This window comes from Parambassis ranga, chromosome 4, assembly GCF_900634625.1.
Source record: "Parambassis ranga chromosome 4, fParRan2.1, whole genome shotgun sequence".
NCBI lineage: Eukaryota > Metazoa > Chordata > Actinopteri > Ambassidae > Parambassis > Parambassis ranga.
Window position 1 is genome coordinate 1,124,192 of NC_041025.1, and position 13,237 is coordinate 1,137,428.

The 13,237-nt window shown below is 37.3% G+C and overlaps 1 protein-coding gene across 5 annotated transcripts in view; it reads right to left on the reverse strand.

Moving 5' to 3' along the window:
- Positions 1 to 13,237, reverse strand: part of lpp (LIM domain containing preferred translocation partner in lipoma) — a 125,854-nt gene that overhangs the window by 106,068 nt on the left and 6,549 nt on the right. For all 5 annotated transcript variants that reach the window (XM_028402917.1, XM_028402918.1, XM_028402921.1 and 2 more), the window contains one exon: positions 3,232 to 3,277. In XM_028402917.1, coding sequence (XP_028258718.1) covers positions 3,232 to 3,277 — 46 coding nt within the window. The remainder of the gene's footprint in view (positions 1 to 3,231; positions 3,278 to 13,237) is intronic.

Consider the following 13,237-nt stretch of genomic DNA (forward strand, 5'->3'; position numbering starts at 1 on the left):
AAATTATCACTCTTTTAATATGCAAATGGTGAAGGCAAAGTGCCACCACTGATCATCATGACACACAGTCTATCTGCATGTGCAAGCCCATAGTTTCCATGGCAATATATTATAATATAACATTAGAGGCAAAAAACACTGCCATAGGCTATTTTGAAGAATGCATTAACATTACAAAATGTTAAAGGATAGACGGATTGCTCAATAAAGAGTTATTTCTGGCTTCTGCTATAGGAAACAAACTGCAAGCTGGACCTCACAATTTACAGTGAGAGACTGTACAACGTAGAGTCAATGAAATAAATGCATGATATAGCATAAGGGTATGTTTACTTCATTTTGACACAATTATGTCACACGTTTTTTTAATTTTAACTGAAACTAGATTTCAGAGGCATTGTGTCTATAAACCCTGAACAATTTCATGTATTTCCTACTTAAGCTACTGGGATGATAAAATGACCATATTTCTGCATTCCAAAAAGGTCTTGACAACAAACTAATGACGTTAACAGATATGTTCTCAATTTGTGTCTCTAAGTCTTTATTTCAGCCACTCAGTTAAAGTGATGCTACCTTATATCATGTTAGCTAGCAGGACATGGAACCTAGTGATTTATATTCTGTGCTTAATTGTGTTAGTCAGAGAATTATATTATTACTAGCATTAAATGTTGGTTGACTAATATCTGGAACACAGGGGGTGCCTGCCAGAATATGGTATATGCAAGGTATATTGCAAATATTTCACAGGGAATGATTGTCATTTTAAACACTGAAATAATTTCTAGATGCTAATCTACTTTTGGTTGGTTGTACAGACAGCTTTATAACAAGAATCCATTCATTTCAGAAAAACAATTACGAAGTGGAACAGTAAGGTCTAAGTCACAATGAGACATAATGACCCTAGACAGAAAATATATGGTTGATAGTGATAAACAAGAGGCAAATAGGCAGATTCAACACATATCCAAACACCACAACACGGCATTAGTGTCTAAAAAATTAAGTTAGGACAGCTACAAGACTATGTGCTATCTTTAACATGGATTTTGGATGCCTATCAGATCATAAAATATGTGCATGGTGCCCCTTTCAGCACTTGTGCCCTGCCCTTTATCTCAGAGGGTGCAAATAGGCGTGTTGTTACTAGAAGAATAAGAGCAAGTTAATGAAAGCTATGGGAGAGAATGAAGCTTCTTGGACCACCTGTTCAACATTTTCATATTCAGTGAAGAAGAGCTCATATTCCCATATGAGCACCTTGCCATCTGTTTCAAAAATATATCAAATTTTGGTATTCAAAAATCAGTGCATGCTTTGCTAAGCACAAACACCTCAGAGCTTACTTTACACACATTTTAATGTCTGACTTTCATATTTGTGCAATTTCTCTTACTGTGTTTTCTCCATATTCCATTTTATAAGTATAGTGACAGTAGGTGATCTAACACATATATTTAAGTGACAGCTTGCCTATCTCCATTACACACCAACATGACTGACAAAAGATCAATCAATTATACTAAGGACCATTAGTGTTATCAGGGCTTGCAGTTTGACGTGGCTGTTAACAGAGTTCTCAGCAGCTTATCAGAAATGATGGCAACAGAAACAGCTAATCAGGAGATAAAGACAAAGAATCACTGTGGGCTTAAACGAACGCACCAAATGCATGCTTAATGAGCAGCAAGTATATTTCTTTATTCATTTTATTTATTTATTCAGTTTCACACCTACCTATCCACTGAAGTCCTCTAACACATATAAACCTGTTTCCCCACTAAACAGAACTGATGAAGCTGCTTGAAGGAGCAAAGCATTGTCTTCAAGGAAACTACAAGTCCACATGCCTCGCTTCAACAAACAAAGAGAAAAATATATAAGAGCTCAGTTACCTTCAAAGCATCAAGCTACCAGCTCAAACCATAACAATATCCAAATGAGTTACCATAGGTCTAATGACCTGCCTTGAATTTAGCCAACTTCCAACAAATACACAAGCCCACCTAATCCTACCAAAGCCACAACCGTCAACAAGTTAAAAGTCTACATGAAGTCATAAATCAGTGGCAGTGGTACTGTGGCTCAGTGGGGCTGCAGCTAGTTTATAAGGATTAAATACTACACTGGAGAAAGCTCCATTTTATTCAAGGAAGCATAGTTTTTTGCATTATCTATTGAGAACACATGATTTGTTTTCTACTGTCCAAGGCTAATTAAACAAATCAGAAATGTTTTGTGGAAATAATTACTGTATGTCAATGTGACAACCTTGCCCTTGAGCAAACTGTATGGATGCAAATGCTGGGTTTTGCGCAGTGCTTTATAGTTAGGGCAGCCGCCTTGACAACAAATGCCCCCTGCCTTGACTACATCCCCAACTACTCATTCCATCCCCGAACCCCAACACGCAGCTGGACAGATGTCAGGTATGGATTAAGCAGGGTGAGAGGCCTCATGTGAACGTCGATAGCATCAGTAAGAACACCTACGCTTGTTCCAAGGTTTCTTTAGAAATCCCCTTTGGTACAAAAAACAATACTGCAGTAATCTACAAGCTATAAACCTTTCACCAGATGTGAAGGTATCATTGAAAGCAGCTCTAAAGATCTTACAAATAGTATGTTTAATACATGGATGTATGGAGCTCTTGCCACATTAGAGACTGTCAGACTCATGCAGTTATAACACTGCTTGGACCAAAGTGTCAATTTATTTGGCTTCAGAGGGGCTTCAATAAAGTTAGTTTAAGAAATATTTTAAATAACGCTTTTAAGAGCTAGCAAATTATCTGTGGATTTAATTAGTACACTGTGCTCTTCCAGTCTTCCAGTGCTAAGTACAGCAGATTGTGAGTGTATATTTTGTATTTTTTTATTATCAGTGCAAGTTGATCACATCGATCTGTTTCTGTATTTTAGAATACAGAAGATTCCCATTTGAATACATGACAGGCCTACCTCTACATGCTAATAAGAAATGGTTAAAAGAAAGAAGCCTCCCTAACTGTATGTACTGCACTGCCATTAACTGCTCTGTGTGGCCACAACTGTACCTCTACAACACATGTCAAATGGTTTGTGGGGCAAGACGTACATTCATTAATTTATTGCACATGAAGAAACAATTTAAGGCAAATAAACGGACACTAGAAAGACAAGATGTGGAAATGATGTTCAGTGAGTTTACTGTAATTTGTTGGAAACAATCAGGTCACATACTTACCCAAAGGTTGGTGCTAATGGATGGTGGGGACAGCAGGATCTGACTTCTGAAACGACACAGATTGCACATTTGATGAATAAACAAAACATCACACAAGTTTCCAAAATGGATCATTATTGTGATGTACCTGGACCAATTGATGCTGGGCTGCAGCATCTGTTTGAATACACCCTCACTGCTTTACTTTTAGAAAGTTACCATTAAAGTGCAGCTCTAACTCCTCAAGTAAAACACTAACTTTTGACTGCAGGGGATAAATTCAAAAATGATAATTGTGACTGAAATTTCTATTTCTGGTGTTGTGAATGTCCTACATTCTGTTTAGATGCAGGTAGGGGTGGGGGTGGAATGATTTTTTTTTGTCTCCAGGGCCCAAAGATGTGTATTTCTCTTGCTGAGGAATGCTTTTGTTCTGATAAATTGACAGTGTCAGTTTCCCACATTGCCACAGTGTGGCATATACTATAGGGAGCAGTAGTGGGAACACAGATGCTACATACGATCGGCGTCAGTCAATGTGACAGCTCTGGTTTTTTCTTCTCTTTTGAGGAGGGGGGGCTATTTTTCTAAATCTGAACTTCTAAGTCGAGGAAGCAGGAAGGAATAGGAATTAATACACCTACACTCGCCTTCTCCCTTTAGAACGGCAAAAATCTCTTTGTACTCACATCATAATTACTGGTGGGCGCCAGTTTGGGATTGTTATCCATGTCTCCTTCACACTTGCTCTTTTTTTGGCAAGTATAATAAATGTTTTGAGGACATGTAACTGACAACTAGGTCTTTTCTAAACTTCACTGAGTTTCTTTACACTGTCTTAATGTTAAGGAACAAGGACTGAAGTGGCCTTCCTTGTTGTAGCATATGCTTCCTATTTTCAGATGCACCATTTTCTACAAGAACATTGCCTAGCCAGGTACAGGGGGAAAGTAACCAGAAGCCCGGTTGCAGGGGACACACTCCTCCAGGGAAAAGATTTGATGAACAACAGCATCTATTTTTGTGTCTTTTCATACAGTCTGATTCGATTCTTTGATTCTTTTCATATTGAGGTCTCACTTACTGAGTTTTACCTCAAAAACTATTTTGCTTCCCACTTTTAATTAGGAGTTTTATGGCTGAGCATGGAACACAGTGTAAACACCAATTTATGTTACCACAGATATCAAATGCATCGGAGCATTTAACATGAATAACCTAATGAATGGAATCAACATTTTATTAAATCATTTTTTCTGAACAGGATATTTATGTGTTTATGTAAATTGATCATCTGTTGCATATCTACAAGAGAAATTCGATTAACACCCAGTGTCTCAAATGTATATAAAAGCTGTAAGTCAAGGGTGAGTTCACCCAAATCTGTAAATCTGTCCAAACAAACTGCATTTTCTTACATTTCTCTTAAGCATTCAGCAGTTCACTTTAGGCTTAGATATTAACCTAACTGATAGATAGTCTTCTATAATCAATGCAAAGTCAATGGAATGAATTGTTCACAAATTGATATTTAAAAAAACTCAGCCATGCTTTCAGAACTTACTGCTCTGACCTATTTTCTACCGAGGGTGTAAGCAGTAAAACAAAGCAGTAAAGTTTCCACTCTCCAACAACATCACAGCTTTCTCCCCTAAATACCACCATCACCGTCTACTGTTTATATCCATCCTAACAACTGTGCTCTCTGCCCATGCAAATTTGACTGAGAAAGTAACAACTAACTGGGGACCTTATTAAGTGTTTAGGAAATATGCCTCACTTCCTGTTTGCTTGTCATGCCATCGAGTGAAGTTGTACACCACCGCTGTGTGGTTTGGATACTTTATTTATACCTTTATTTACGCAGGGTAGATGTTGTGAGGGCTAATATTACTTTTCTGCAACTCTAGACACACACACACTTTTGTACACTGCTTTTTAATTTTACTTCTGCAACACAAACACTTTCTTATTACCACATCCAGTTTTTGTAAAAATCATTTACCGATGTAGCAGTAAAGCAAACATCTGACCAACTGCAGTGATTGTTTTCCAGAGAGGTTAGGGAACTAAAATCTGTGTCATAACTCTTCGAGTTACAAATCCAAAAAAATAAATAAATAAATAAATAAATAAACGGGGGATCAGTACGTTCTGTGCTGAGAAAGCTGAGCTGTGATTTGGCCATAAGATGTGGAAAACACGGGTCAGATTTACTCATGAGTTTGTGTTTGGCTGTTGCTTGCCAGATTAAATGAAACTGGTCGTCCTTCCATTTCAACAGCATTTGTCAGTGTAATTATCACAGATTGTATCACACACATAAATATCAGAAACAATGTGCTGGTGATTTGCAGGACTTTCATTTAGTCACACCTAAGCCAGATTACTCTGTTGAATTACTTTATCCATAAACCTTAGAATTTTAATGTTGCCATATATTTAGTAAATTATTTGTTGCTGTATTGAGCCAATAGTTGTTAATTTTTCTGTACAATTGTACAGCTATATTCAGCATGTATTCCAACCTTTACACACAGCTATACGTTGATTCAACCATGCCTAAAAATTAAAAAGGCAGTTGCCATTGCCAAGGTAAAAATGATTTACTACCGTAACTGACAACCATTACCTCACTGTCACACTTGAAACCCTCAGAAACGTTCATGCTTATTTTTTGATAGTTAAATAAAATGAGGCAATTTCATTCAGAGCCAAATCCATTATGATAACCTAGGTGAAAGTATTTTCAATCTTGTAGAACAAGGGGAGAAAAGACAATGAGTTAAATACTCAAATTACTGGAGCCATTAAATGTTCAGATAAGAGTCATTTTCTATCAAACACAACTGATCATCCAAGTACATTAGACCATTAACAAAATTCTAAAGACCCACAATCTGTCAAAGAAATGTAATTTCTGTCCTGAAAAGGCCTTTATTCATCGGGTTATGATGGACAGGATAGAAGGAGACTGAAAACAAGCATACTGTACTGTACAGTGTCACACCCATCTTCTAACCTTTGTCCTCATGCGTTCTCTCTCTTTTTATAGATTGTATGTGATGTGTTTGAATACTCTTGATGTCTTTTTGGTTTAACATCTGCCCCAAACATTCCTGTCATACAGGTCTGCCAGATCTGATGCTTGCTCCATTTCCTCTGTGGACACATACGTTGTAAGTGCTGCTACAACGGACAGCTTGATTGGGCCCTAATGTTTACAGCCCGAGAAGGTAGGCCAAACCAATGAAAAATACATATCCCTGTAAACACCTTGGCCTTTTCCCTGGGCTTTATGGTGTATTTATAACTACTTCTTTACAGCACTGCAGCAAAGTGAAAGGCATGGTCAGATTAAATTAGTGTACGTTACCCCTTTCGGAACTAGGTGCAGTTAAGTACCAGTGGGCTTACAGGAATCTGCCTGAGGGCAGACTCGAGTGCAGAAAATACCTCCGACAGGAAACCATCTGACCTGCTAACCATTGATGAGAGCTTCACCTGGACTGAGAACACAGCCTGCTCTCACTTAGAGGAAATAAAACGCAACTCCGCTGAGTGGCTTTCTAAGTTCAGGTTTCAAATTTTTGATTACAACTCTTGTTGGTGTAAATTCACAGTTTCACAAGAATCCTTCTCTTGTCATTTTTATCCCAGACCCACACTGAAATACACCAAAGACTTCTTATAAATAACCCAACTTATAATTGGTCTCTGAAGAGAAGAGACAACAAAAACCTACAACTCCACTTCCTGTTTGACTTTGTGTAGATGAATTGTTTTCTGTATAATTAGAGATTAGGAACAACATTAACCTAATTGTTAGCTAGTGTATAATTACAATGTTGAAGGACTGGTTAATTAGAAGAGCAAAGGCATTAGGAAAACCAAAAGCATGTGTGTCAAAAAGCCATTTGATACTTTGGAAACATCTTATTATAGGCACTTATTACTATATGCCTACTGTATACAGACAATCTATGGCCCGCTGCCCTTTGACACAAACATTAACTGCCTCCAAATCAGTGGAAAGACACTACCGGTAATTAGGGCCCGAGCACGAAACGTGCGAGAGCCCTATTGAAATGCAAGTGCCTATTATTTGTCATTTTTCTTCTGCGTCATTCGACACCAATTTGACCTCCTGAACATGCTCGAAAACTCCCCAAAATTGGCACACAGGCCAGGTTCGTGAAAAATGCCAATCTGAAACAGTGTTAATTTTGTTGATGAATTATTTTTATCATAGTTTTCGTTAACAACCTTTTTTTGCTGATAAAAATGAGACGATAACTATATATAAACTAACGCACGGTGCCAAAAACGAAGACGGAATGTATTGACACTTTCGTCAATTTAATAAAGAGGTGTTCGTTTCAAATAACAAAAGTTAAAGCTGTGCCTGTTTTTATTGCACAATCAAACCTTAATTCTTTTATGACAAATATATCATAGAATTCTAGTCAACTAAATCCACAGCAGATTTAGTCGACTAAAAAAAGACTAAAAGTTAAAAAATGTTAATGACTAAAATGTGACTAAAATCAAATGACATTTTATTCACAAGACTAAAATAAAAACTAAATTAAAATTTGCTGCCAAAATTAACACTGATCTGAAACTGTTGGCGCGACAGTGACTTAAAAAGTGACGTAAAATGGCTCTGCAGCGCCCCCTAGAAATTGAAAATATTCAGCATAACAGCTACAGCCGTGAAAACTGGTACACAGACGTATCTCCTCACTCCAGCAAACATGCCTTTCGAAAAAGAACTCCACCCCCTACAGGGCGCCGGCAGACCACAGCTCGTGCCGGTACCGGGGGGAGAGAGGCCGTGGGACGATAGGGGAGTGCGAGGGCCCGTCATCGCTGCTTGCAGCTTTAATCATTCCTGTTGAAATTCTAATGATTCACATTTTGAACACACCACTCTAGAAGACTTTTCCTGGAGTAAATTGTGTTAATGCTTTAAACGCATTACTATTTAAAAATTACAGTTTCCACAAATTTCACCTGACTCCTCTACCTGCCTAGCCAGTTTCTTGTCACATTTTGTTGTTTGCTTGTAGATTTTCTGGTTAGACAATCATTAGTTATTTTGTTTCTTTTTTTGTTTCCTTTTCTCCTAACAACAAACAAAAAAAGTAAACTTGAAAATAAATACTTATAATGATGTTTAAGAAAACCTAATACTGTTTCATGGAAATACAGATTTATTATGTGAGAACAATCTCTAATGCTCATCTCTTAAAGCTCTAATCATTAGTAGAAAAACTGCCAAATATACAGATCACAGCTCTAAGCCAACAAGTGCAATCCCTGAAAGGTGGCAAAACAAATTTAGAGCTGTGTATGAAAGTTGGACCAGTTGTAAGGACTTAAGAGATTAGGGAATAGTGGATCTGTCTGATATTAAAACAATTGACCTCAAACCTGACACGTAAGGTTCCTCTCAAACTCTGTTAAAGCCACCAGGCTGCAACCCCAAAAAAAGCCTGCAGCTCAAATAACAAGCCAGCCATGTATAGTGTTGACACCAAGAATGACTGCACTATGATCCCAATACACACAACAAACTGAATAATCCATTCAGGAAGAGGATTCTGAGGCAACTCACCAAGACCCAGACCAGAACCTTTAACCTATGAAAAGAATCAATGAATCCAATCAGAACCTTTAATCTGACATGACAACAACATGTGTCCCCTCCACCTCTTTCTATACAGTTGTAATAGCATTGGAAATGTTTTAAAGTCTAAACCTTTCAGAATTAGAGCTCTTATCAGCACAATGAATAAATGGTTTCTATTTAGATAAGCCTTGCAATTTTACTTGTTTCTATATAGTGCTCGGAATCCAGTATAGGTTAATCAGTATAGGCAACTGATTTATATGTTAGAGAGATGACTCTGTTGATGTAGTCTCAGAAAAATGTGACTGTATTACCTGATGAGAACCTAACCTCTTCTACAAAATCTGTGCATGGCAACTACTCTATGTTGAAAGTTTAGAAAAAGTTGTGATTATGGCAAAAACTACACTAGAAGTAGCTCCACAGAGTGCACTACATCTGCAAAGTAACATCACTGTGTCAAAGTACAGGTGAACAGTTTTAGACCTGATATAAAATCATCTGACTGTAGCGCTCTTAGAGCAAGGGAAATAAAACCTTGAACAACATATAACTTTTTCACTGTGCCATTACTTATTTAGCAAAAAATTACCCAAAAAGGGGGAAAATTGCTTTTGCAGTTAATGGTTCCAGTATGACTTTATCAGTCTCTCACATCATGGTGGAGGAATTTTGGTCCATTCTTCTTCAACATTGCTTCAGTTCATTGAGGATTTTGAACATTCAAGTATGCACAGACCTCTTAAAGTCCCACCACAGTATTTCAATTGTGTTGAGGTCTGGACTTTAAATGGACCATTCCAAAACCTTGATTCTTTGACTTTTTGGGCATTCTGTTGTAGATTTTTCTGCTGTGCTTTGGAACATTGTCCTGCTGTATGGCCTAATTTTCACAAAGCTTTAAGAGAGCCATCAGACAGATGGACTCGCATTTTCTTGCCCCTGGTTTGGCCTACCTTCTCAGGCTGTAAACATTGTGGTATCTTTCAATCGTGAGAGCTTACTAGACATTTCAACTCAGAGCCAGGAAAAGGAAGACTCCTTTAACATACTTTTCAGCTGACAGGGCCTTAAACAAAACAGTTTAAGTAATAGACAACCTTATTTTCAACTTTTCTGGCCTCATTCTTGAAAAGAGGATAGCAAATCAACATGATCAATAAGCTCTAAATCAAGTGTTAAAATCAAAAAGTCTATTTGCTTAATCCCTTAACATAACTAATGCATAACAACAACAACAACAACAAGGCCTCATGGGTAAAAAAAACTCTAATTTGCATACACACCTGTTTATCACACATTGGGGGAGACTGTGAGGTTATGTGAAGGCTCAGGTCCCAGGTGTAATATTGCCAGAGCAGTGACTTCCAGCCAAGAGTATGATTTGGGTCAGTAGGTAATTGCATTCCTGGACCACTGGGGACTTGCTGGCAATTAATCCTGCCAATGAGCCAGGATAAAATATGCACAGGAGACTGATAAATGCCGGTCTGTTAACGTGGCTCTATCAAAGAGTGATAGAGTAACATTTCTGCTGCTGAAACCATAGTCACAATTACAGTGACACAATGAGATTTGAACGCCTGATGTAGTAGAAAATCACAACTCTTTTCAGTCAATTTAGCATTACCTAAACTTCTCAAACACTGGCCCAAAGTTCTGTAATTCTCTCCAAATGGATACCCGGAAACATCAGGTTTTACCAACTACTTGAGCACTTCTGTCAGATGATTCCAGCCTGCTGCTCCTTCTCGTCTCTTAATCAAGATGAACAGCTTCTTCTGACAGGTATATGGTGAAGGTTAATAGCTACAAATTATCTTCAAAAGACAAAAAACAAGAACTCAATTCAAAACAATGTAACATTATTTTTATACTGTGAATTTAGAGTTTCACTCATTTTTAAAAGAATAAAGGTATAAAGAAAATAGACATGCCATAAAAATGCCCTTAATTATGCCTTAAATATGCGTTCTTTGGTTTTGTTGTTAGCATTAAAAAAGTAAAACACAAAACTCTTTATTAGTTTGTCATTATAATCTGATTTATGTTTTGCAGTTTAAATGTTCTGGCATTTCATTAATAGCTCTGTGTTTGCCAACATGCGTCAGTAATTTGACAGCCTTAGAGGATGGCATCTGTCACTGCATGCCAAGCAAGTGTATCAGTCACTTAGCGTAAAGTGTCCATTAGCCTCAACCTACAGTCTAATCTGAGATCAATCATTCAGTGGCATCTGATCCTAAACTGGCACAGAGAAAATGCCACACTTCTGACACACAATCACTTCACTGTGTGGAACTGTTACCATTATGACAATGTCAATAATAACAGAGTGGTGAATACACACAGAACAATTATAGACAAAACGAACTGTTATGGCAACCATTTTAGGAACCTTGTCATCATTTCAACAGCTATACAAAATACATCCTATGTTTGGTTTCTTTCCTGTGGTTTGTGATCAACCCTGGTCCTCAGTAAGTCCTACAGTAATGTTAGCGCTAAACATGAGGGTTTTAAAGGTGAAAGTCAGAGACTGTTTTGGTAAAACAAATCACTTCAGAGTCACAGCAGAGAAATACCCACAAAAATAATCCAAAAGTCTCAGGAGATCATTACTAGTTTCAAAACATCTTGCCCTTTATACAAAAGACATACAATGTTGTGATGTACATTTACAAGCTTCCTAGATGGATCAAAGGATTCAATTTAGTAATCATCAAAACAATAGGACGTCTCCTATTTCTGACTGATTGTTGTGTGCATCATCTTCAGAAGAACGGTAAGTTAATAATATTAAATCATATTTAAATTATGGGAAAGCTGATCTTATCTAGTCATATAGACTGAGAAAAAAACTAACTTTACAGCACACACATGATCATAGTCCTTAGGAGCTGACAGGACTTGAGCTAAATAAATCCAAATTCCTGTCACTGTATAGTAATGACAACTCATCAATTATCTTAGATGGTGAAGAATGATTATGACATCATGCAGATGACACTGATCTTTTTTGTAGTGAGAGGATAAATGTAAAGGCAAAGACTTGCACAGAACATTCATTAAAGTGCTAAGGCCATAACCCAAGGAGATTATTTATGTTCATAAACATAATAACGACTACCAGCAGATTACATTTTATTGACGCAACCTGAGTGGAAAGCGACTGCATCTACGAAATGCATGTACAAAAAAAATGTATACATAAAGCGGTGGTTACATTTTAATCAACAAGCAAAAATCCCAATGTTCATTGATAGTTTACATTAAAACATTTAAGGGGCACATCTGCACTTTGAAACTCTACAGTACAGAAAAAAAAGCTATGACTGAATAGCTGTTAAGATGGCATCATTAGTTCAGAGTAAACAAGAGTTTAACACAAAAACAGAAAGTAATCAAACCCTTAAAGTGATTCTCCTTAATAAGAAAGATAATCTCCTTCTCTTCAGCTGGTTCTCCTCAGCTCAGGATCCTCAGTATAATTGCTCTTGTTAATCATGCCTTAATTTGTTGACGAGATTCATTTGGAAGACTTGAAAACACACAATCTTTCTCAATCTGGGAATGCCAGCATCTTCAAATTAAGTAGAAGCAAAGCATAGTGAGAGCAGATTATGCCATTTTAAGAGTATTGGAGACGCCACCAGAGACTCCCTGCTTATGAAACAAGTAAAACTGATCGACTCCGAACATTCCTGTAAATAGTGTCTCCTCACTAAAAACATTCTTGTTGTGGTTGGAAGAAAGTACAATGGTTTCAACAAATGTTGGTTGTAGTCAAGATTTACTTAATGTGGGTGCAACTGAAACTTAAAGTTGCCCTCAACACACATGTTTTGTTGCATCTAGGCTGAGATGCCATATTTCCACACATTAGAAGCCACTTTGTTGATAGCCACTATCCTCAAATCAATAATTAAATATCACCAAATCATTCCTGTGCAACCAAATATTACCCAAGCCAGGACCTACATACATACATCATTAGTCTGTTATACAAACTTCATGATTTAAAAGCACGTAATGAGATGTATGTTAAGTTTTTTTTAGCTCAACTTTGTGCTTCAAGCTAAAATTCAGGAATACATTTGTAAACATGCCGAATCTGGAGCCCAACAGAACAGTAACTAAAACATAAATGCTAACCGCCAAAAACTAATTAGATAATCACACCACACTATCATTTAACTCAGCAGCATCAGCCCTCACAGGAAAACAGTAAAAAAATAAAAAAATAATTCACTCGAGAAAGGGAGAAAACTGCCAGGAGGCTTCCATTAAATGTTTGATTGAGCCATGAGGGAGGTCAGACCTGTTAAGGTGTAGCTATCAGTAAGAGTGTATCTTTGCAAAACCAGAATTCTTCTCCAATGACCTGAGCTG